This window comes from Homalodisca vitripennis, unplaced genomic scaffold (genome assembly GCF_021130785.1).
Source record: "Homalodisca vitripennis isolate AUS2020 unplaced genomic scaffold, UT_GWSS_2.1 ScUCBcl_1140;HRSCAF=4390, whole genome shotgun sequence".
In the NCBI taxonomy this organism is placed as follows: Eukaryota; Metazoa; Arthropoda; class Insecta; order Hemiptera; family Cicadellidae; genus Homalodisca; species Homalodisca vitripennis.
Window position 1 is genome coordinate 56,790 of NW_025777252.1, and position 24,066 is coordinate 80,855.

General features: G+C 32.3%; 1 protein-coding gene across 1 annotated transcript; it reads right to left on the reverse strand.

Annotated features, from left to right (window-relative positions):
• Positions 1–14,347: 14,347 nt before the first annotated feature.
• On the reverse strand, positions 14,348–23,538 carry LOC124371228. Its single transcript, XM_046829559.1, has 8 exons — positions 23,482–23,538; positions 23,320–23,397; positions 23,158–23,235; positions 22,692–22,761; positions 21,677–21,744; positions 20,462–20,497; positions 19,161–19,284; positions 14,348–14,415 (listed from the first exon to the last, which is right to left on the reverse strand). Exons 1-8 carry the CDS (start codon positions 23,536–23,538, stop codon positions 14,348–14,350), a joined length of 579 nt encoding a protein of 192 aa, XP_046685515.1.
• Positions 23,539–24,066: the final 528 nt, after the last annotated feature.

Here is a 24,066-nt window from a genome sequence, read left to right on the forward strand (position 1 = left end):
CATGTTTGTTAGATAAATAGATGATTGAGAAAGAAAGTCAAGGCGGAAAACAAATACTAAAAGGCGGAGAGGGACTAAAAAACCAGTAATAAGAACAATTTTTCAGATATTCCAATTTCAGGAAGAAACATGTGTTCATCTTAATATCTTAAATTCAAAATAGCCAGATTTGTAATTTTCTAAAAATAGTTTAGAAAACACGTTATATGTAGACTAAGTTGTGTTTCTGATGTCGAAATGATGTGAAGACTTCATTTTGAGCTTCTACGTCGCTGTCTTTTTTCGGATCTCTTCACACGACCATGCCTCCGATTCCATCAGTGACGTCTGTGACAGCGTCAGATTCCAGATGCTGCACCAAGAGGAAGGTGAATTGGAGATAAACTCAACATTCATAATTTTATTACGTTTCCAACTCATGACCCTCTGATAATGTCATTGCTCTGTTACAACATGTAAATTATTATTTCATACCATAATCCCTTTAGCCCCTTTAACCTCAACTTGCCATTAAATAATTGTTACATTGACTTATATTCTAATTTTATCAATAACTATATCATTTTCAAATTATTTTGAACACAATCCAAAGGTGTTTTCGTCTTATTTGTTCTATGGCTATGTCACGTAATATCTAAAGTATTTTCTTCAGGCATACTTCTGCGTATTAATGCTCATGTAAATGTTTCTATAATTATAAAACATATATCTACAAGGATGGATTCTATCAGGCATGATTAAGTTGTAATGTTTAGTAAATCTTTACAGAAAGAAAGGCCTTACCCTTACACATGGCCTGGCTTGTCGCCAGGGGCTTGGACTCGGACCAGATCTGAAATATTTTGGCACCTAAAACACGCTTTCATCTTCTCGAAATTGGCACCATCTAACAGTTCTACATCTCTTCTGTCTGAGGGAATAAGTCGGAGTGCACTTGAAAAGAATCTTTAGATCATAAAACTACTGTCTTCTGAGTGTTGATCTGTGAGAAAACAGTGGAACAACTATGACGATTAAGATTCGAGAGGCGACAACAATAGTATGACAAGAATTACGATGAAATACGTACAAACCTGGAAGAATTGGCGATTATATAAACTTTTGACTTACAAATTTGTATATTTTTATAATTGAACCATATCATAGCGATTTTTAAAAAATGTATTGAAAATAAGAAGGCTAAGATTTGATGCGTCACAAATTGATTTTCTCAAACAATGTCGTTTACATTAAGTACTCTATTTCCAAAAAGAGTAAGCATAATTTTCTTTATTTATATTTCCCATTTCACTAAATAAGATTTATTTTTATTCGTGTACAAATGTACCGAATGGACAATACACAAAAGGTTGGATACCGCTGAGGTCGTAGTAAAGAATACTCGAAATTTGAAGTTTACGTGTATGTTTAATATTGGCAAATAAACATAAAAGCACCACTTCTAGTTGGTAAAATGAACTAAAGTATTGCCACGTGGCTAACAAATAGAATATGAATGAATTAAAATATGATACCATGGAATGGACCTAAATATTCCACTGTTCTATAGATTCTACCTTCGAAATTAATAATTATTAAAACTTTAAAAATAACTTACCTTTACGATGAACTTGTCTCACAAACCCGGGCGTCAGCATTCTTGGCTCGTCAATACAGCACAAATCTCTGCAACAAATATTTGGTGACAATTGAGAGTCGTCCACTCCATTTTCATCATGAACATTTTTTTGGCCATCTTAGCGATTCCATGTCAGAAAAGGACAAGATTAGTAGACTGGAAGTCTAAAACATGAAGTAATTGGGCTTGAATTCAAGAAGAGCGAACTGCAACTCGCCTAAAACTAAATCGCGACGGCATTATCCATTTATCGAAACAACTTATAATCACGACAATGTCGTCTCGTTAGAAGGACATCGCCACAAATATTGTCCAAGTTGATCTGGGAAATAAAATACATTCAAGGTAAGTTACTTTACTATGTATAATTTTACTTTACATTACATTCAATCATTAGATGCCTCACATGAAAGGGCTAACTTATGATACGAAAATATAAATTTTTACTTACGGACAAGGCGCGCGTGGGTGTTGCTTCGGTAGCGAGGTTCGGCAGCTACAAAGTTCCCGAGAGAAATAATTAATATACGCGCCATTTAGGTTATCTATCCACCAAGAATTTTGTTCCAAGAACATCGGATGTAACTTATACTAACCAGTTACAAGTAACTGGGTGGCGAAAATATGTACTATATGAAGTAAAACTAAATAACGGTACACAAAGTTACTGTTCACTAAATATGTTTCTACGTTAAATGTTTAACAAAATAACTGTCTTTTATCAGTGTTAAGACATTTTTTAAATACGATTCTGTATGTGTCGTTAATGGATGATAATTAAAAATTAAATGCTACACAAATTTACATTAAAGATAATTTATCATACGAGTTGTTGATGAAAAAAAAAAATAGTTTGAACTTTTACTATACATTTAAAAAAATAATACTTTCTTTCAATTAAATCCCCATACAACGCCTCATATTATAAACGTCTTAATAACTCAGGGGTTTAATTGATTCGCCAAGTTAAACAACCAACTCAAAGAGATTTATGTTCCACGAGTAAAGCTAGACCATAAGAGAATATTAACTCTGATAACTTTAATCAGTTGGATGGAATAAGTTAATGGTAAGCGGATTTGAGTGAAATTGTCCTTATTAATGGGCAAACTTGGCGTGGTTCAGATGAGCACAAGTTTAGCCCGAGTGTAGGATTACGGAGTTTGACAGTTTATTGTATCCGAGGATTCTCACATGCGGGTTTGTCATAAATATTCAATGTGGCTTTGTATGGCATTACAGACAAATAAATTTAACTGGCAATAAACAGCTGTTGGTTCTTTCAGCTGAAGTTTAACAAAAAAAGGCAGAAATTTTGTTTACATTCACACTTAAAATATTAAATAGCCGTGCAATGTACATTGCAAAGACGGAATTACTACCTAATTTCCTCTACAAATTGCACTAGTTACAAATTGAAACTTAAATTGTTTTTGTGATTGATTAGACAAAACAAATGACTCTAATACGGTCTAAAAACTTATTTGCTACTTAATTTAAAATAGAATAAATTGTATTCTTAGACAAACCTTAGCAGTTTTCAACTAGAAATGGTTGCTATGTTATATAGATTAAGTGGAAAATAACATTTTTATTACTTTTATTTAAATTCTTTTTTCAACTTTTTTAATTTCTTTCCTTCCATGTCTGTGAGGTGTAATTTAGAACATACATAATTTAGAAGTAAATTTAAAACGATCTTAGAATATTGGTATCAGGAACACCTAAGAAGTACAAGAAATCCATTTAAAAGGTAAGGTTAAGAGGAGAGGTATTACAGATCCACTCCGGATAACAAGAACACTCACACTTCACATGGCACATATCTTTATTTCACTTATCGTTAACTACATTTTTCGAATTCAAGAACACATGTCCTACTGAAAAGGTAGACTTTATAGTTACATATTGTATTTGCCTATTTACCCGAAAGTAATAATAGTTTTACTTTCCAAGTAACTACATACAATCTCTTTCGACACAAAGCCGCATTTTATATGATTGTCTTTTAATACAGTTTGGTTTTTTACTGAATTGTCTTTCTTTTCCTAAAAAAGGTTTTATTTTATTGAATTTATAGTGTTTATTTATTTATTATTTTTTTTCAAGTTATAACCCCCATGTTATGCAGAATGTGCGTCCAACCTCAGAATTCTGTTTTGAAATTTTGCTTAATTTTTAAGTAACATGGAACAAGAAGTAATATGTTTATTAACAAAACCTTACAAAATTTTCATTTTGAAATGTGATCACAAAGATTTTTCCAAATGCATTGAACCCGAACTGTAGGTCCATTAACAATACAGTTCCAAAGTCCAGTTTTTGATCGGCCTAGAAGGCACACTAACTCCGGCCTATGGAGTGTAAGGTTATATTTAAATCACTGAAATAATGATTATTTAAAAATTAAAGTAAACATTGCTTATAATACCTGAACGTCTGATTAATGTAAGTTAAATGTATTAACTACCATAAAAAAAAGTAAAATGTTGTTAGTACCAATCATTTACTACATATAAATTTTTATAAAGATGTCTTCTAACGTGATTTTGACTCATTGAGATTTGTGTTATGATTTGTCTATTGAAATTGTAACTTTTAATTCATAGGCTCTTATATTGGAAAATTGAAGTGTAATTTTAGGATGAAGAATTATTATATTTAATCTTTTAAAATTTATTAAAAATTATTTTAGTAACGTGTTGTATAACAGGCGTAAAGAATACCAGTCTGTAAAAGATTTGTACAGTGTGTTTATTCTGCAAAGAGCATAAATAATCTTTCTCCTATGATGCAGAAAACAGAAGACTACACAACTTGCCGAGGTAAACTTTATGTTCAGGTCACCAGGTAATAAATCTAATTAATTCCCGCAGTTAAGTTGTTTACTTACTAGTATTTCTCTTAGTTTTACCTGTACCTCCGTAAGGTTGAGTTATAGTAGCAATTCAGCCTAAGTTTCATATTCTATTATTATGGTTACTTTATGATACAGCAATCCAGGAATTTTAATGACAATAAAGACCTTTTTCGTATGCTGAAGTTGAGTTGTGGATCTCCAGCCATGGATTCTGGAGGTTTTAAATAAAATAAGTAAAAATAACAGGTGCAAGTAAAAAAAGTCATATGATAAATAAAGTGGCGTTGTTAAAATAATAAAAACAAAAAAGGTCTTTTCTTAAAAATATGAAATATAAATTTAAATTTTTTTGTTAAAATTAAAAAAAATGTAATTCAATGTAAAATTTATTTTATATTTAATTTTTAAATTTTGACATTTTTTTCTTAATGGAAAATAATGATCATGAAATAAGATTATTTCCATTATGTCGTTGATAGTATAATTGTTTTCTATTTCATTACGTAAGTGCTACGTTAAAAATAAAATGTGTTACATTATTTTACAAACACTTAAAGCAATAGTTATTTTTTTACCGCAACTATATGTTGTTAAATAAAGGAATGATTGAGAAAGAAAGTTAAGACGGAAAACAAACTAAAGCTGGACCAACAAACCCGAGGCACAAACTTATGATTTTCGACTCGAGATAGAAAACTGATGTTTCTAAAGCTTTGGTAATTGGCTCAAGAAACTTTCGCAGCCAATCTCCAAATCGTTATGGTTCAGTTTATTTTTTTATACTCCAAAATAAGAGGTTCATTTCTTGTATTTAGTATAATATTTATAATGAGGTAGTCGAGGTAGTTTATAAAAATTAAAATCTAAGGTTCATTTCATTATCCTGACAGAGACAGTTAGACAAACGTGCAAAAAAGAACTTGACAAACTATATGAAGGCATATGACTTTTTTATCCAACACATGTATTGCTTAAATCAACCTTCCTTCATGTTTACTTTCACAGTTCTAAATGAACATTTATCATAATAGTAATAAATTATTCTGCGCGAAGACAAATCGATATACTCGCCTCAAGGAGTTAATAAAAAAAAGATAATCAAAAGCGAGAGGTAAATAGAGGCATCAACCACCTGGAGCAAATTAATTAGCTGTATTGATTTTACTGAAAACTAATTACGCTGATGATTTTCAGATACATTTTATTAACCTTTATCTCGTTCCCGTGGAGGTGACGTCATTCCTGGATACAAACTGATTGATTTGTCGTTGCCAATTCTGATCAATTGTGTTCTGTAAGGTTCCTTACCATTGAACATAAATAGTTTAATTAATCGAGGTAAAACATTTGAATAATTAGTCAAGTATGATATTTAAAGTATGTCTTATTTTACTAGGCGAAGTTAGAGCTAAGAAGACCTCTCTAACACTTACCCTGGGGACCACTTAAAGGTGACTTCCGAAACCACCACCAATGGCCGGGTAAACAGGCGGGCTGCTTGCAAGGACAGGATCGCTCAGCGGTTACCCATCCAAGCAGCAGCCACGCTCGACGTTGCTAGATCCGGTTACTCGCGGCAACCGTCGTACACGCTACACTGTGTCATTGACATTTTTAGTATGTTTTATAAAAATATCGATTAATGAACACTGCAAAATTCATTACTTATGCTTATAGTAGTCAACAGAAGGAGTTTTAAAACGTAAATAAAAGTTATTTGAACATTGTCCATGGAAATTATTGAAAAGACATAGAGAGAAGGGGACTACAGAAAATGCAGGTGGATGAAGAGGAGACCTGGAATGACAGACAAAAGTGGAGGAGGCTGTGTACGACGACCCGTGATAACAGAAACGTCAGATGATGATGATGATCTTGAGAACATCTTAAGAAGTTTTTATTGAATATTTATGCTTATTAATTAAGTGTTTACTATTAAAGGTAAAAAATATACGTTCAATTTCAGATTTTTAGATACCACCTTTTATTAATCCAGGGAAAAGCAACAGGAAAAAAGGCGTTCTCTCCCTAAACAAGGATAAAAATGTTTTCATCCTAAATTCATTATTATTTACAATACTGTAATAGTATTTCAGACATTTTCCATCATTATATAAAATATATGTTATAAAAAAGTATAACATTACGGTTTGAGGACTGAAATCTACCCTTTTCTGTGAGTGTAAGAAAACCTTTTAGTGATACCTTATTTTAACATTGAGAGGCACTTCTTTGCGACCATTTTAAATTTGTTATGTCTTAGGGTATTGTCAAACCTTCCACCATCAATAACAAACTTTAAACAAAGAATACTCTAATCCTAATGTAACATCTAATTACCCGAAATTATGAAGATGAACATAACTGCACCCCCTGGCTACAATAATGTTGACCGTTATAGCATTATAATAGTGGTAGTTAAACTGTTCATGGCACAATAATAGTACTTCCATCAATGGTGTTAGAGTACTATCTACTAATTTATCAGGAACACAGCGACAGAGAAGTACTTAAAGTAAATTTATATACCAACAACAACCACACTCGTCAGCATCAGAAAAGCTAATTCAAGCAAGATAATTAGTGAGAGAGACGACTTGAAACTCGGCCCGATCCCTTGAAAATGATCCATATCAGTACACATTTCTCATGAGTGGATAAATATTTATATTTATATTATTAAAAATTATTGTGACTATAAGCTGTGTGGCCATGTATAGAAATTTAAGTTTTGAAATAAACATTTTAAAAGCGATAAGAAATAGAATGGAGTGTATCTTTGACAATGTCCAAAATTAAAATGACGTATTAAAGTTTTGTTTGAGTGAAAACTTTCGTGTATACCTCTTCTCGGTCCCATATTTTCAATGCATAGAATTAGCCAGGTAGGCTACTAGTGTATCCTCTCTCCCTTATTTACAAACTATACGTAATATGAGTTATATATAGTTTTTAATAAATGTAGTAATGTTCATCTTTTACTAGTTTGAGAATTCTATAATTGAATCTACATGATGATGATCCAATAACATATTAAGTTAGTTGTAACTATAGACAAATTTAATATCTTCCTACTTTTAAGTATGCCAGTTTATTGTTTACTAGGTACTCTTGAATGTTAAGTAAAGCCCCTGTGGACAATTGTGCACTGAAAGGCCTAACAGCGATAGCCTTATAAGATCCAATAACTTATGGTTCATGAAACATTTTCTATACTGAACCGTCTGCTTACCGCTGCTACAACCACTTTTACGTAGAAAGCATATTCTTGTGCAACTTACTTGTGGTCAATTGAAATAACCACCATTAATCCTTTTTCTGAAATAAATGTGAAATATTTTCTTTATTCCTCTACTGTTTGTTGTTGCTGGTTCTAAAATCCAACGGCCCTTAAGTAAAATTATTATTAACTCTAGACTAATACACGTCCTCCATTCCTCCATAAATATTTCATCTGGTTCAGTTACCTGAAAGTTTCTCCTTCCTCATACGAGTATGTATACATACCGACTCAGTTGTCGCTAACAATAATATGTTTAATAATAATGATGATCTGTCAAGTTTAATTAATAACCGCAATTTTGGTTCAATAGGAATTAACGGATGAATATTTTACGTTTCGATTATACGATTGAACGGATTTAAAACGAAATCGTCTAATTAAATCACTGAACAATAAGTATGATGGATATGGAATAAAATGTGAATAACTGTACTAATTAATTATTTTATGAATTATAATAGTAATCAGTGTGCGTGATAATTATTAAAATATAAACTATCAACAAATACTATTACTAAGTTTTAAAAACATTTTCTTTCTCTTTGTGCAACTTACAAGTGTCTAAACAAGCAGTGATTTCGGTCACAATCTCGACTTTATGTTCCACTCTTGGAAACAAAATTAATAGACTATATTCCCTGTAACAGGCTCTTCCTAGAAACCACTCTCAGCTCAGCAACAGATTTAAAACGTTGTGTTTTTATTATTTCATTGGGTATCATCCTAAAATATCTTGACACTTTAAAAGTGTCTTCGAGCATTCTGCTCAAAGCTTTAAAAACTTAAACTAGATATCCACAGGCTTAACTTCCTTTGAAGCATCAAGACTCCAACCGTGTCTTGAAAACATCTTTTGATGAGTATTCAACATATCACCACCTTGAATACTACCACTTGTAATTTAGAATATAAATTATTAACAGTAGCAGTGGTCAACTTTTAAGAATTTTCCAGGATTTAATTTAAATTTAAATGAACATGTGATTCTTGAAATCTAATTTAATGAATTTCATTACTTTACATCATGTGACCCACCATCTTTAACTCAAATATCCTGTTAATAAAATTCCAAGAAGTTTTACTCGAAAAATATAACATATTTTGAAAGTTTCATTACATTAATTACTTAACTTATTTCTAATATATTTCCATTGGAATTTAATTAACACGCATGCCATTAGTTGTGGTTTGCTCCCTGATAATGGCATTGCCTTATTACAATATGTAAATTATTATTTCATACCATAATACGTTTAGCCCCTCGAACGGCCAATTGCCATTAAATAATTTTGACAATTACTTACATTATATTTTATCAATAACTATATCAGTTTCATAATTTGCTATGAACCAAAAACCAAAAATATTTTCATTTTATTTATTTTGACATCATGTCTACGTAAATATCTTAAATATTTTCTTTAATTTATAATTATACGTGTTAATGCTACTGTACATGTGGATTCTATCAGTTTCGGGTATGAAGAGCAAAGATAAGTGCAGTGTTGTCCTTCGTTCTTACGCAATAAAACATCTAGCGATAAAGTTTCAAGTTGCAACGTTTGGTAATTACTTACATAAAGAAAGGCCTTACCCTTACACTTGGCCTGGCTTGGCGCCAGGGGCTTGGACTCGGACCAGATCTGAAATATTTTGGCACCTAAAACACTCTTTCATCTTCTCGATATTGGCACCATCTAACAGTTCTACATCTCTTCTGTCTGAGGGAATGCATTTAAAATTATTATTACCAAGATTGGTAAACATCTGTGTCATGGATAAATTCCATTTATCAACATTTGGATCGCTATCCAAATGTTGATAGCTAGGAGAAGCTTGGTAATTGTGGTATTTAAAATTCCAACTACAGTTGGCAACCAAAATAATTGGTCTCACACCTCCACGTGAATTCGAACCATGGAAATACTTGTACTAGTTAAATGTATTGATGTGATAGGCCACTAAAGTTCAGTTTCCATTACTAAATTATGTTCGATCACCACTTAACCTCAATACCTGTTTTAGTACGAAAACATCCTACTCTTTAAAAGGATTATATAAAATGAGTTAGCCACCACTATCTGTAATATCATACAAAGCTGCTTTCAATACAAAGCCTATGATAAACCTCTATTTGAGAATCCTCGGATACAATAAACTAAGCAAACTCCGTAATCCTAAACTCGGGCTAAACTTGTGCTCATCTGAACCACGCCAAGTTTGCCCATTAATAAGGACAATTTCACTCAAATCCGCTTACCATTAACTTATTCCATCCAACTGATTAAAGTTATCAGAGTTAATATTCTCTTATGGTCTTGGCTTTACTCGTGGAACATAAATCTCTTTGAGTTAGTTTGTTCCACTTGGCGAATCAATTAAACCCCAGAGTTATTAAGACGTTTATAATATTTGGCGTTATATGGGGGTTTAATTTATAGAAAGTATTATTTAAACAAATGTATAATAAATAGAATCAAAACTATTGTTTTTCATCGACAACTCATATGATTAGTATTTGATGAAAAATCCTTGGTGTAAAGTTATGTAGCATTTCTTTTTTAATTGATATAATATGATTGTTATAATAATTTAATATAAAAATTTTATCAATACTTAAAAAAATGCAGCTTATTTATCATGCTTTTAACGTAGAAAAATATTTAGCGCACAGTAACTTTGTATAGAATTAAGTCTTAATCAAGGAAATGGGAAATATAACAAGAAAATCATGCTTACTCTTTTTGGAAATAGAGTACTGAATGTAAACGACATTGTTTGAGGAAGTCCATTTGTGACGCATCCAATCTTAGCCTTCTTATTTTCAATACATTCTTTTTTAATTGCTGTGATAAAGTGCTTTTATTAAAATATACAAATTTCTTCCAGGATTGTATGAATGTAATTCTTGTCATACTATTATTGTCGCCTCATTAATATCGTCAAAATTGTTTTCACTGTTTACTCACAGACCGACACTCAGAAGACAGAAGTTTTATGATCTAAAGATTCTTTTCAAGTGCACTCCGACTTATTCCCTCAGACAGAAGAGATGTAGAACTGTTTGAGACTTTCCCATTAAGTGGATAACTGATGGTGCCAATTTCGAGAAGATGAAAGAGTGTTTTAGGTGCCAAAATATTTCATATCTGGTCCGAGTCCAAGCACATGGCGCCAAGCCAGGCCAAGTGTAAGGGTAAGGCCTGTCTCTATGTAAAGATTTACTGAACATTACAACTCGTAACTTTATTTCTAGAGGCTTGCATTGCACAAGGGCAGAGGACAACACTGCACTTATCTTTGTCTCTTCATGCCTGATAGAATCCATCCTTGTAGAGATATGTTTTATATAGAAACATTTACATAAGCATAAATACGCAGAAGTATGCCTTTGAAGAAAATACTTTAGATATTACGTGGACATAGCGATAGAACAAATGAAATTAAAACACCTTTGGATTGTGTCAATAATAAATTATGAAAATGGTATAGTTATTGATAAAATTAGAATTTAAGTTAATGTAACAATTATTTAATGGCAATTTGAGGTTAAAGGGGCTAAAGGGATTATGGTATGAAATAATAATTTACATATTGAAATAGAACAATGCCATTATCAGGGGGTCATGACTTGCGCTGTTGGGAACAAATGACAACTGACAGCATGCGTGTAAAATAAAGTCCTTTGTTATAAAGTTGTTAATGTTGAGTTTATCTCCAATTCACCTTCCTCTCGGTGCAGCATGTGGATTCTGACGCTGTCACAGACATCATTGGTGGAATCCGAGGCTATGCGTGATCGTCTGGAGAACCGAAAAAAGGCGGAGACGTAGAAGCTCAAAATGAAGTTTTACATCGCTTCGACATCAGAGACCCAACTTAGGCTACACATACGTAGCTGTGGTGGGAAATGTTGTTAGTCACCAAACTCGGTTCTTCCACCGAGCTTGCATAGATCGTGTCTAATACAGCCTAGTGTGCACCTGATGAGATAATGAGAATATATATATATATATATATATATATATATATATATATATATATATATATATATATATATATATATATATATCTAGATTACACTTTATATTGTAACTATACTAAACTATGAGCTCTATTTTAGGGATAAAATACTTGGAGTTTTAATTTCGGGATTTTTGAGACAAATTTCTTGGGTAGTAAATAGTGACAAATTGAGATTTTGATGCTTCAAAGAGAGTAAAGTCTGTGGTTATCTAGTTTAAGTTTCTAAAAGCTTTGAGTACTATGCTCAAAAAACACTTTTAAACGGGACATGATATTTTGGGGTTACACATCACAACCATCTTTATCTGTTGCTGGGATGTGAGTGTTTTCTTCTTGGAAGGACCTGTTACAGGAAATATAGTACAAATTATTCACATTTTATTAAATATTCGTCATATCACTTGCTCAGTGATTTAGTTAGAGAATTTTGTTTTGCATGTTGTTCATTGGGTTAATAATTACAGTCCTATTGAACCAAAATTTTGGATATTATTAATAACTACTTGTGTACAGCAATAGTACATAATGTCAGCACTTGATAACCAAATGACTCCTTGTTTAAGCACATGCACTAATGTGTTGTAAAAGAAGAAGGATAGAATTAGAACTTTAGTAATGTTCATGATAGGTTAGGGTATGTTTTAATATAGATGATCCATCGATACTAAAATAAATAATGAAGAGAGTGAATGGGTATTATCTGTACACACTTTGTTCACAATTCGCCGTACTTGCAATTGTTCAGTAATTCATTGTTTGACATTTTGTTTCTTCGATAACTGGATAATTACGCTCCAATTATACAAAGCTTGATCCAAACGTGTGGTTATCATTAAGAACTCATTAAGGAATCACGGATTTCGATGTATTTTTTGTATATATATAAGGAAGGAGAAACTGGTGACTAAACTATGGAGAAATGGACGACGTGTAATGGCTTTGTTGGGTAAAGTTATGGTTGTGTTGGTACTTGGGATGGATTAGATAACCAACAGCAGCAGTAAAGTAGACAAAACCACTCACGTTTCCTCTCACAAGATTAAGGGTGTTTTCATAATTAAACTCTAGTACATTGCACAAGAATATCCTTTTAAATGTTGTTGTAAAAAGTGAGAAGACATACACTTAACTTCGTTAAAAATACTTTTATAAGGCATAATTTACTTAATCATGCGTATACTTTCTGCTGAAAAACCCCCAAACCAGAGCATACAGATATATCCCTTATTCAACAGGCAAACTTTAGGAGGAAAATAAGTTTTAGAGAGGAAAATAATAATCACAATGGTAAATGCTCAAATACTTAATATTTAGTTTTGGCTTTCCGATTGTTGACAACTGTACGTACTATAACGATAACTAATAAATGTTTCTGTAGTCATTAATTAATTTTTTATTTATCGTATTGAAGATCATAATTGACGGATAGGCTCAAATTTTGCATCTCGTCTGCCTAATTTACTGATTATGTTTAATGGTAAGTAACATTACAGCAAACAATTGAACGATTTTTGCACGTAACGGCAAATCAATAATTTAGATCCAGGAATGACGTCACCTCGGGCTCAAGGGAATGAGATAAAGGTTTAAAATGTGTCTGGAAATCATCAGCGTAATTAGTTTTTCGTGGAATCAATACAGCTAATTAATTTGCGCCACTCGATCTGTGCCGGAAAGTAGAACCTCCCGCTTTTGCTGATCTAGTTCTTTGAAATCTTTAGGGTGAGTATGTACTTAAGATAATTTTTTCTTCACGTATTCTTATTTAGACCAGCCGTTTGAGTAAACTTAAACGTTGGTTTGAGCTAATTAATTTGACCGCCATGTACTCAAACACTCCACACACTCCCTGATTTCCTTTAGTCTAAAAGCAGTGTTCTGCGGTATTTCAAGGTGTGGATCCTTTGGGGCTGTCTCGAAATGGGTTCGCACTGAACAAGAGAGAAGGTGAAGGTTGCAGCCGGGTATGAGAACGAGCAGAATGGTTCTACAGTCGCCTTCCTCCAGTGTGGCGTCCTGACCTCTCACTAAGTAGATCCATGACTCGGGTTGTAGGTCTGATTACGGGACATGGTCACCTGAGGAAGCATCTTTACAGAGTCAGCATCCTTCGGGAGGATCCGCTCTGTACAATGTGTGACTAGCAGGAGGAAACTGCTAAACACCTGCTCTCTGATTGTGCGGTATGCCATCTTTGGTAGTAGTTGGACAAGGGTGGTGAATTTCCCCAGGAGAACATGATAGATTGTTTTCGGCGGTTTGTGGAACTTCTGAAATCATAGACTTGAAGGCCTCATGGTGTGCTTCCGGGGTGCGCAATAAGTCCTTGAGGCTTAAGTGCATGGCAGTAGACCTCTCCTTAAGAGAAGAAGAAGTAACAACCGCAATGCTTGAGCAGTTTTTGAATGAGCGCATTTGGAAGGAATAGAATTATAAAGTTTTATGTGTTTATATGCCCGGATTAAAATGTAAAGATTAGCTAAATAATTGTGCTCGATGTGGTGTTGCCATTTAAAGAATATGTAGAGTCAGTATGACAAGTAATTGTATGACCGGTTCTTCACGCCGTCATAGATTCTCGAACCCCGTTGGTAGCATGCGAACTGTACCGTCCAGGGTCGCCCAGACCTTCAACAGTAATAAGTAATAACAGTCCTTGCCTATAACTCATAATGGGAATAACACAATTGAAATTTACACACATCCATTCTTTATTTTTAAAACATCATAAGTTGTAAGATAACCTCTTTATCACAGATATCTAAATTTGTTTTGGTTTCCAAAAACTCATAACAATTCTAAATTATTTAAAAAAATCAAAACATAGCTATTTTAAATTTAAGGTATTAATATGAACACATTTTTTCTTCCTGAAACTGGAATATCTGAACAATTATTCTTATTGCTGGCTTTTTAGTCCCCTCTTCCGATTATGGATTGGTTCTTGGAATTTTGGAAAAGTAGGACTACAAAAAGACTTGCTTGGTTTTATTTCCAATTTGAGTGCACTCAGTCCTGACACTCGGTAGCGTATATAACAGAAGTCCGTTTTATAAATCAAGCAATGTTATTATCCATGACCTCTAACAATATAGAGAGCCCTGCAATGTTATTTTAAGTCAGAAATACAGTGATCCCGGTCTTCTGTGCGTTACTCAGTTCCTAAGACAATTCAGGCCGATTCAGGTAACAACCCACGGATTTCAATACACTCTGTTCTCCATCCTAACCTGTGTGTTAGCTGCCTAATAATGCTACGCCGTCAAAACCTTTTACTTCATGTAGGTTCATGTAGGTCATGCACGTAATAGGTAGTAGTATTTTGGAAGCCATCGTTATATTTTTATCTTTTTGGTTTCATTGCTAAAATATAGTTTAGAGTATATGTATTACAAAATATATTCCAGATTATTTGTTTTTGTTAATGAAAAAAATTTTTGACAAGTTTTACTAATTCACATTTTTTGCTGTAATGTATACTAAAAATACTAATAAATATTTCTATAATTTTAGAATTTGCATACCACAAATTACTAATATATTGTTTATACTTAATTTTACTACAATGTCCTCGAATGTGCAAATAATTGGTTTCTTCTAATGTACCGTACTAAGTCGTAATTTACTTATTTGTCTTCGGAATGAACATGGATTAAACGTTTATTGTATTGTGATGAATGTTAATAATAAAATACAAGAAATAGTCTTTTACTCTGAAGTGTAATACAATAATCTAAATCTCTAGATTGTGAGGTTGACAGTGAAAGTTTTTCTAGAGTCAATTTCCAAAACGTCAGTTTTCTATCTAAAGTAAAAAATTAAAAGTATGTGCCTTGGGTTTGTAGTTGGTCCAGCTACACTCTTTGGTTTGTTTTCCGCCTTGACTTTCTTTCTCAATCTTCTATTTATTTAACAAACATTTGGCAACACACAAATTTTACTTCAAGTGTTTATAAATATTGTATTTATGTCCTATTTTAAAATTAGCACGTTCACGAATAAGGTAGCTAAGGATTACGTGTGATAGAAAAGATCTTGTTTCTTGGTCTTTATTTCCCACTTTGATTATTTCACCAGTGCCATTTTATTTATCATAGTACTTATTTACTACAAGGATTTATATGTCTGAACTTATGATCTCTCGGTTTAGAGATTGACACATTTACTTAAGCATACGAAGAAGACCTTTTTGCTGTGTCAATAAAGTAACCATAATAATAGAATATGAAACTTAGGCTGAACTATAACAACCACGCGGAGGTAAACGTAACACTTGGAGAATACTGGTTTTGACTTATAAGAGTAAGTAAACAACTTAACTGCGGGAGTTAATGAGATTTATTACCTGGAGACGAAACATAAATTTTACCTCAGCGTCCTTGTGTGGTCTTCTGTTTTCTGCATCATAGGGGGGAATTAACTTTACTCTTTGCACAATAATACGCACTGTATAATTTTTTAATAACCGGTTTCCTTCTTAGCTGGTAATACAATTTGTCAATATAAGAGAATTGTCATTAAATGAAGAAAATATTAAAGATATTAACCATAAGTATTATTTATCAAATAATACTTCTTCGAGGTACAATTCACTTATATTTACAAGACGCCGAGATATTATAAGCACTTTGATCTATTATTAATCTAGAGTTCAGTGATCTATGTTCTCACCACTCCACTCCAAAATTCGGACGTATTTTTGCCCTTTAAACCGACAAACAATTGGATATTAGGATTGAATAGTCAGATTTAGTTATTAATGGGCATTCATTTGAAGAAATCTTTGAGATCTCATTTAGAAATTTATATACGTACTAGTTGTTTCTCGCAGCTTCGCAAGCTTTTCGTTAGCTCTGCCCGTGCTGTTGTGAGCAGTTCTGGTTCAAGTGAATTATATTTCCAACGCCGTTGTACGTTGTTGGCACTATCAAGACAATCTGTCAAAAGGTATGTTTATAGCCATCGTACAAGTACATGTACATTATTATGAAGTGGTCTAACACTCAAGCTGCCATAAATCAGCCATAAATTTATTTTAAAGACAAACATATCTCATAACTTAGCGACTTCAATTAGTGTTTGAGTATTAATATCCGTAACTGTCTCGTTGTTGCAGTTGTTAATGTGCAGGCGCTTTCAAAACTTTTATCTTTCGCAGCGCCGTTTGGTGGCGAGTTACATCAATCGGCATAACATATAAACCTTCTACCTGGAAAAAATACATATACATACAAATTTCCATAATGATTGGTCAAATAATTTCTGAGTATCAATGTAATATATGCAAACATCCTCTTATATACATTTTTTTTATAAAAATGTTGATTTTGCAAAAAGATGTTTTGTGTTTGCACATCATAACATCATTGCACCATTGTATATAATCAAAATAAGGAAGTTTTTACTGTTACAAAGTACAGAGGTTGCGCGCATAATTCCATATCTTGGCATTTATCACTTGAATATTAAGAATAAATAATCCTAATACATGTATATATAAAGTAAAACTGTGTTAGGTATAAAAAAGACAATTATGTAAACACCTAAACTTTATTAAAAGACGATAAAACGAAATGCAGACTCTGTGACGTCAAGGAATACCTGGAAATTAAAATATGCATTAGTTATGGTGAACACACAAACACAATATGCAAATAGAAAGTTTATCTTTTACTGTGGTATAATATCTTCAACATTTAATTAATAATGAGTCATATAAAGTGATGTAACATTTTAATTTTGTGCAAACCCTTGCACTCGAAGTGGATTTTTAAGTTCTTTTCTCCAAAACCTTTTTAACTTTTAAACTTTTTAATCATTATCTTGTATTTTTTATTAATTGGTAGTACATATTCTAACACTGTTTATCATTTTTTATAATCATGTGGCGACGCACGCAATTTCGTGGGGTTTCCATTAGTATGAGCACTTTGCCTCGAGTAAATTAAATTTCCGACGCCAATGTTGAGTTTGCCTTGTTGACACTACCGGTCAAAAAGTTTATATTTATGGCCATTTTAATTTATTGGTCTTAGTATTTATTGTACCATAATTGATTTTTCCTTATTTTTCGATAAAAAAAAATATATACACTCACAGATCTGAGAAGCCTACAAGTAAATAGACAACTACTGGGTTTTTTAATGTATAGTAAAAGTTCGATAGTAACTTTGTCTTTTATATCTGGATGATTACAGTACTGACCAAGCACTGTAATAGTCGCTAAAATGTAAATTTTAAAGTATATTTTACTAAAACTTTTAAATTTATTATCTGGATATTTCCTTAATCTGTGTTCAATATCGTTTGCAGAGAAGATCAAAACAAGAATGGTTGTTACTATAAAGTTTACCTTATGCTTTTAAGCTATAAATGTAATCAAATTGAAAATTGTTGTTAAGTTAACTAAACATATGCTGGTACTGTAATGTTTACACAGAACAATTTATTATATTAATTTAATAGGCTCTTTCAATTAATAATATTTGTTTGCCGTAATGCAACTGAGACTAAGGTGGTATTTTTCACCACTTTAGACACCATTGGAGCCTACCCCGGAGGGATTTCCCAAATAAGAATAGATATGTGAACCAGGGACCTTAAGAATGTCCATGTACAATTTCAGTACAGTCGGTTGAATAGCTTACAACACTTTCGCATTCATAAAATAAGGTTATTGTAAAGCACTTCAGATACTTTGAAATGGGAAAAAACATAAATTATGAAATGAATACTTACATAATTAAAAACTAAAGCTAGTCCAGTTGTCCTTAGCTTTCATCATATAATCTGCGATACAACCCGCTACTTCATATCCCTTGAAAATGTTCCGTTTTTCTGAAATAATAAAATACATTTCAAATAATTAAAGTGTACAATTTCAAATAAAGACATAATGTCATGAGTAAGATGTCATTTCAGAGTCAGTTCCCTTTCTTACTCTCACAAAGTAAAACGATTCATCCTCAATGGAATCCAAGACATATGCCGAGTCGGTGATTATCAAATTATTTTCATATTTCATTATCACATTCTCTCAGGGGTTAATTTATTGAGATCGACCATCTAGTAATAACAAATCGTAAGAAGATAAGATGTCGACCCTAATATTTCAAACAGGTCAGAGCGTTTCAAAATAATGCACAAATATAGTCATACTGTAGGACTAGTTTAGTCTTTCTTCAAATTGAGAAACACCTTTTTATCCTAATTTACTTTGATAATCGATACTTGAATTGGTTAGTTTGCAACCGCTTCTGAACAATGAATATTCAGTGGTAATCAACGACCGGCGCTCTAATATCAGATCAGTACATTATATAGTTACATAATATTACTAATGACTAATTTTAGGTTATGTTTAGGTATCTTACGTTTTTCTGCACACTCCATTAACACCGTTTTCGCTTGAAGGGCCTCTTCAGGAGCGCGACCCTTCATCATGCTGTCGACCAGGTCCGAGGACCTCTTCGTGTCCATCTCGCCGGACTCGTCCATCTGTCACATGTGTTCAAGGGTTAACAGGACTAGATTAATGTTCACATGTGCTGGCTTTAACATCTAGTGATGGATACATACATACTTGGAAATATAAACAAGTTTTTTTGTATGTTTTGATGTATTTTCAATCCTTGTAAAAGTATATTACCACTATGTCTCCGTAAATGTTCTTAACATTAAAACAGATTTTTTGTCATTTTAGAAAAGTTGCAACAATTTATTCTGTTGTTTCTGAAAATGTCTTAGTAGCAAGACTAAAAGAGTTACGAGGACAAAACGATCTGCTGTGTGGTTTACTCTGTATCTCCTATTTATTAAATTAATTAAACCAGGAATAATTTATATTATTATTTTATGGCAGGAAGATATATCTAAGTATGGTACATGCTATATTTAAGTATTGTTACGTCTGGGGTTTTTAATTTTAAATTTAAATCGTTTCTCAAATCAGCTACTTTCAAAGTTTCAAGAGAATAACATGGAGCTCTTATTTCCCTTGACCAAACCAACTGTACTTCTAAAAATGGCTTGTCCTTCCTGGAGGATATCTAGCCCATACACAAAAATTGCCTTTTTGCGTGGTTTATTTCTCATCCTAATCTTGATTAGACCTACATCCTAATTTAGGTGGTTAAGGAAAGCAATGCAGGAATTGGTTGAGATAATATCAACATTTCAATATAAAATGCGAGTGTATATTGTTTGCAATAAATACTGATACACAAAGTTACTTTCTTCTACTAGAATAGAACCCGGATATTTATTTAAAATTATATTGATACATTCTTTACCCGACAGAGTGGAACATGATTGAAAGGTTGGACACTACCTATTTGATGACAAGAAAAACTTCATCTATCTTCTTTGTAGTTTTGTACAATATAACTGTTTCGCAGTTATCGATGTTTATATTTCTAAAAAATGGGAAAACAATATTTAACTGTTGCATATTGGAGAAGAAAATACAGAAAATATTATTTGTAAATTAAAAGTTTCTTTTCTTAATAAGTACGTTGGGCAGACTACATTACACGAATTATGAATAAATTCAATAATTGGACAAAATTGTATGTTTATAGAAAAAATCGAAAAACTATACATTTTTTAGTCTAGCTCCAATTTGATACTTTAAATTTTCATGCATAAACTGTAACTAATGAGTTATTTTACTTACAAGTTTTAGAGCCTTCATGGCGCAAGAAACCATGCGCTGAAAAATAAAATAAAACCATTTATGAATTTTTGAATCCATAACATGTACCATCAGTTGTCCAATTAGTAGGAACAAATTTAACAACTGAAATAGTATTAGTTTAAATGAAACATTTACCTTGCTTTGTACCAACCTATTCAGTTTAAAAAAATTATAAATTCACAAGGGTTTTAAACTAATGCTTTAAATTTGGTTGTTAGTTATATGAGTTAAAGTATACATATTAATATCTATTAAATATTAATTCCGTGATATAAGAATCATACTTATAACTATTATAAAAATGAAACTAAACCCTTTATAGAATAACATTTATATTATGTTGTAGACATTTCAGCATAAAACCATCGCTAGTTTACAACATAATAAATGTTGTATAATAAGAATTTTTGTTTCCTTTTTATATCAATTAAAATTAAATAGATTTGTAATTTAACGTGAACAATTTGTCTCGTTAAAGCCTAAATTAAATAAATATATGGAAATATTACTAATTATTGTACTACTATGGTCGATTTTCATCTGCAGGCGTTTATTGTTTATTTAATTGAATTTCGTATAAAAATACCATTATAATTTTTCTTATACAAATAAATACAAATTCAAATGATATAAAGTATAAAATTCTAAAAAAGTAAAATATCAAATTCGAAAACACATCATTCTTAACGATTACTTCACTACAAATGATGAATAATAAAAGTTTCCAGGGTTAAGGTACTGTTATTGGTTAACATTACTTTCTCTAAAGGAATTTAGTATAAATAATGCTCGTATTTGTATTACTTTTAAAATTTGCTAATTATCAAGGTTAACACTCAAAGACATTTCCTTTAAAAGTAGAAAAATTGTTAACAAACTTCATAAATACGTTTTTGAAAAAATAATGCTGGAACAAAATTGTTTCTACCTTCAGGGACGCATTAATGGGCTGTAATTATTAAATGAAAAATTAACCTTGCCAAAAAAGTATCGCATCACCTTAGCATGAAGCAACTGTATGTAGTAAGTGCAATGAAGGCCTACGGTTTTACCAATCTCGTTAGACAATAAAAAAGTAATTTTTATACGAGCTTAAGCAAAATATTAAAACTAAAAGTATTATATCCTCATTACACTAAATTCAAACAGATATTACAAAATATTGTAGTCTTAAAATTTATTCTTAGTCCTTGCCTTGTATTGGTCCCGTGGATCAAATCTTTCCATGCCCACTTTGCCCATTTCGGTCATGTCAAGATCCTCTGTAACAGAATAATGTAAAATCACTGACTTCACATTTTTATAGCAAAAGAAATATTTAGCTGCAATGGAAGTACTTGAAACTTTAACTGTTTAATGTTTATTTAAAGAATAAACTTTTCACAGTGCTTGGTTTTATTCACTAATCTATAATTTACTGTAGACTCTGCAGTACTGGTCAAAAAGTAGCCAGGAAAACATTGGGGGGGGGGGGGGTCCAGACAATTGATATTTTCCCATTATGGACAGGAGTAAGGGACCATTTTTGTTCCTTAAAAAGTTCTTGACTCTTTTCTTGTTGGGAACGACATTTCAGCAGTGATACTGAAGTATTTAAATAATATTATCGTTTACTAAAACAGTAATTTGAAAAAAGTAAACTTGGGGGGGGGTCCGGACCCCTTGGAATCTCTGGCTACGTCCTTGTTACTGGTGGTTATAGGCTACTGTCCCAGCAACAAATTGGATAATATGATCTACACATGTATTACAGATGAAATAGAGATCTTAAAGCCGAAAGTTCACATTTACATAAACACCTGAAATTTATAACACAAACACGACAAAGAAGAGAATTATTTTGAGTTTTCCTAAATTATATTAATCTAGCAAATAAACCAATATGAGTATCAGTTTTTGTATATGTCAGAATATTCAAATTTACTATGATTGACCTATAGATTTAAAGTTAGTTTCTGCTTATCACTATAGTTTGACAGAAAGTTAAATTATTTCAATTATGTATTAACAGAAACCCACATTTTTGTAAAATCCTAAATTCCTGTTTTAGCACTGCAACAATACTAGAATTGAATCAATCATGCTTTAAAAATGTCCTTATTAAAATTTGACTTCAATCAAAGCTGATGGTGATGAAATTAGCAAGTGTGTAGTTAATTATGGAAGGTTTAGGAAATCTAAAGAACTAAACAAATTATAACAGACTTACTCTCACTGAATCCCACTTCTTTCTTGCATTCCACGATTACCCTTTTGTATTCTTCTTGTGAAAACTCTGACTGAAATAATAAAAGTTGACATATTAAAGTCAATTAACAATTATGAAAGATTTTAAAATGTGGACTAAGTAAGAACGATTACATTATAAAGATGTTTTTGGTAATTGTGGTAATCTATAGACTTTAAAGCTACAGCTACTAATTTTATTGACTCTCTTACTGACACGTTTCAAACTTCGTAAGGAATATATATTTTAAAACTTCGCATACATATATTTATGTTGTGTCAGAATTCAGAAACACTTTATTCACAAACGCGAGTGCCAGGATCAGAAGTGTACTGGTATTCATGGTTAGCAACAGTAGACTACACTGCACGGTGTACACAGGGTTTGGTATTTATACCACTGATGTTACTCCACAATACGCGTGTGTGTGTGTCTGTGTGTCACTCACCTGTTCCGCCGCCACTACACAGCCGAGTGCCAGGATCAGAAGTGTACTGGTATTCATGGTTAGCAACAGTAGACTACACTGCACGGTGTACACAGGGTTTGGTATTTATACCACTGATGTTACTCCACAATACGCGTGTGTGTGTGTCTGTGTGTCACTCACCTGTTCCGCCGCCACTACACAGCCGAGTGCCAGGATCAGAAGTGTACTGGTATTCATGGTTAGCAACAGTAGACTACACTGCACGGTGTACACAGGGTTTGGTATTTATACCACTGATGTTACTCCACAATACGCGTGTGTGTGTGTCTGTGTGTCACTCACCTGTTCCGCCGCCACTACACAGCCGAGTGCCAGGATCAGAAGTGTACTGGTATTCATGGTTAGCAACAGTAGACTACACTGCACGGTGTACAGGGGGTTTGGTATTTATACCACTCATGTTACTCCACAATAAACTTAGGTTTTTTATTGTTAATGATGTTTTGATATCTGCCGCACTGTTTTGTGTATTAAATTGGGCAGTTTTTATTGGACCACTTTATAAAAACTTCTGACACCATATCCTGGGACACGATGATTTCCATATTACTTTGCAATCATGGAGAAGCTATTTCCGCCATAATTTAGGTTTGAGCATACAATAATTAATTACAGTTTTATACTGATTTGTAAATATGTAGTGCAAGGTTTCATGGATTCATTATGGTGTTTGGTTACTTTACTAAAATACAGTACATTATAGAAATGGCATACAAAAGGTCCAATGTCCAAGTCCGATTAACCATCATTTAATACTTAGTGAACTTAGAAATCAGTTGACGGAGGGAAATAATTCTTCACAATTTGCTTAGGCAATATTTTTTTAACTCTTTGTACACTAATTTTGTGATACGAATGTCTTAATGT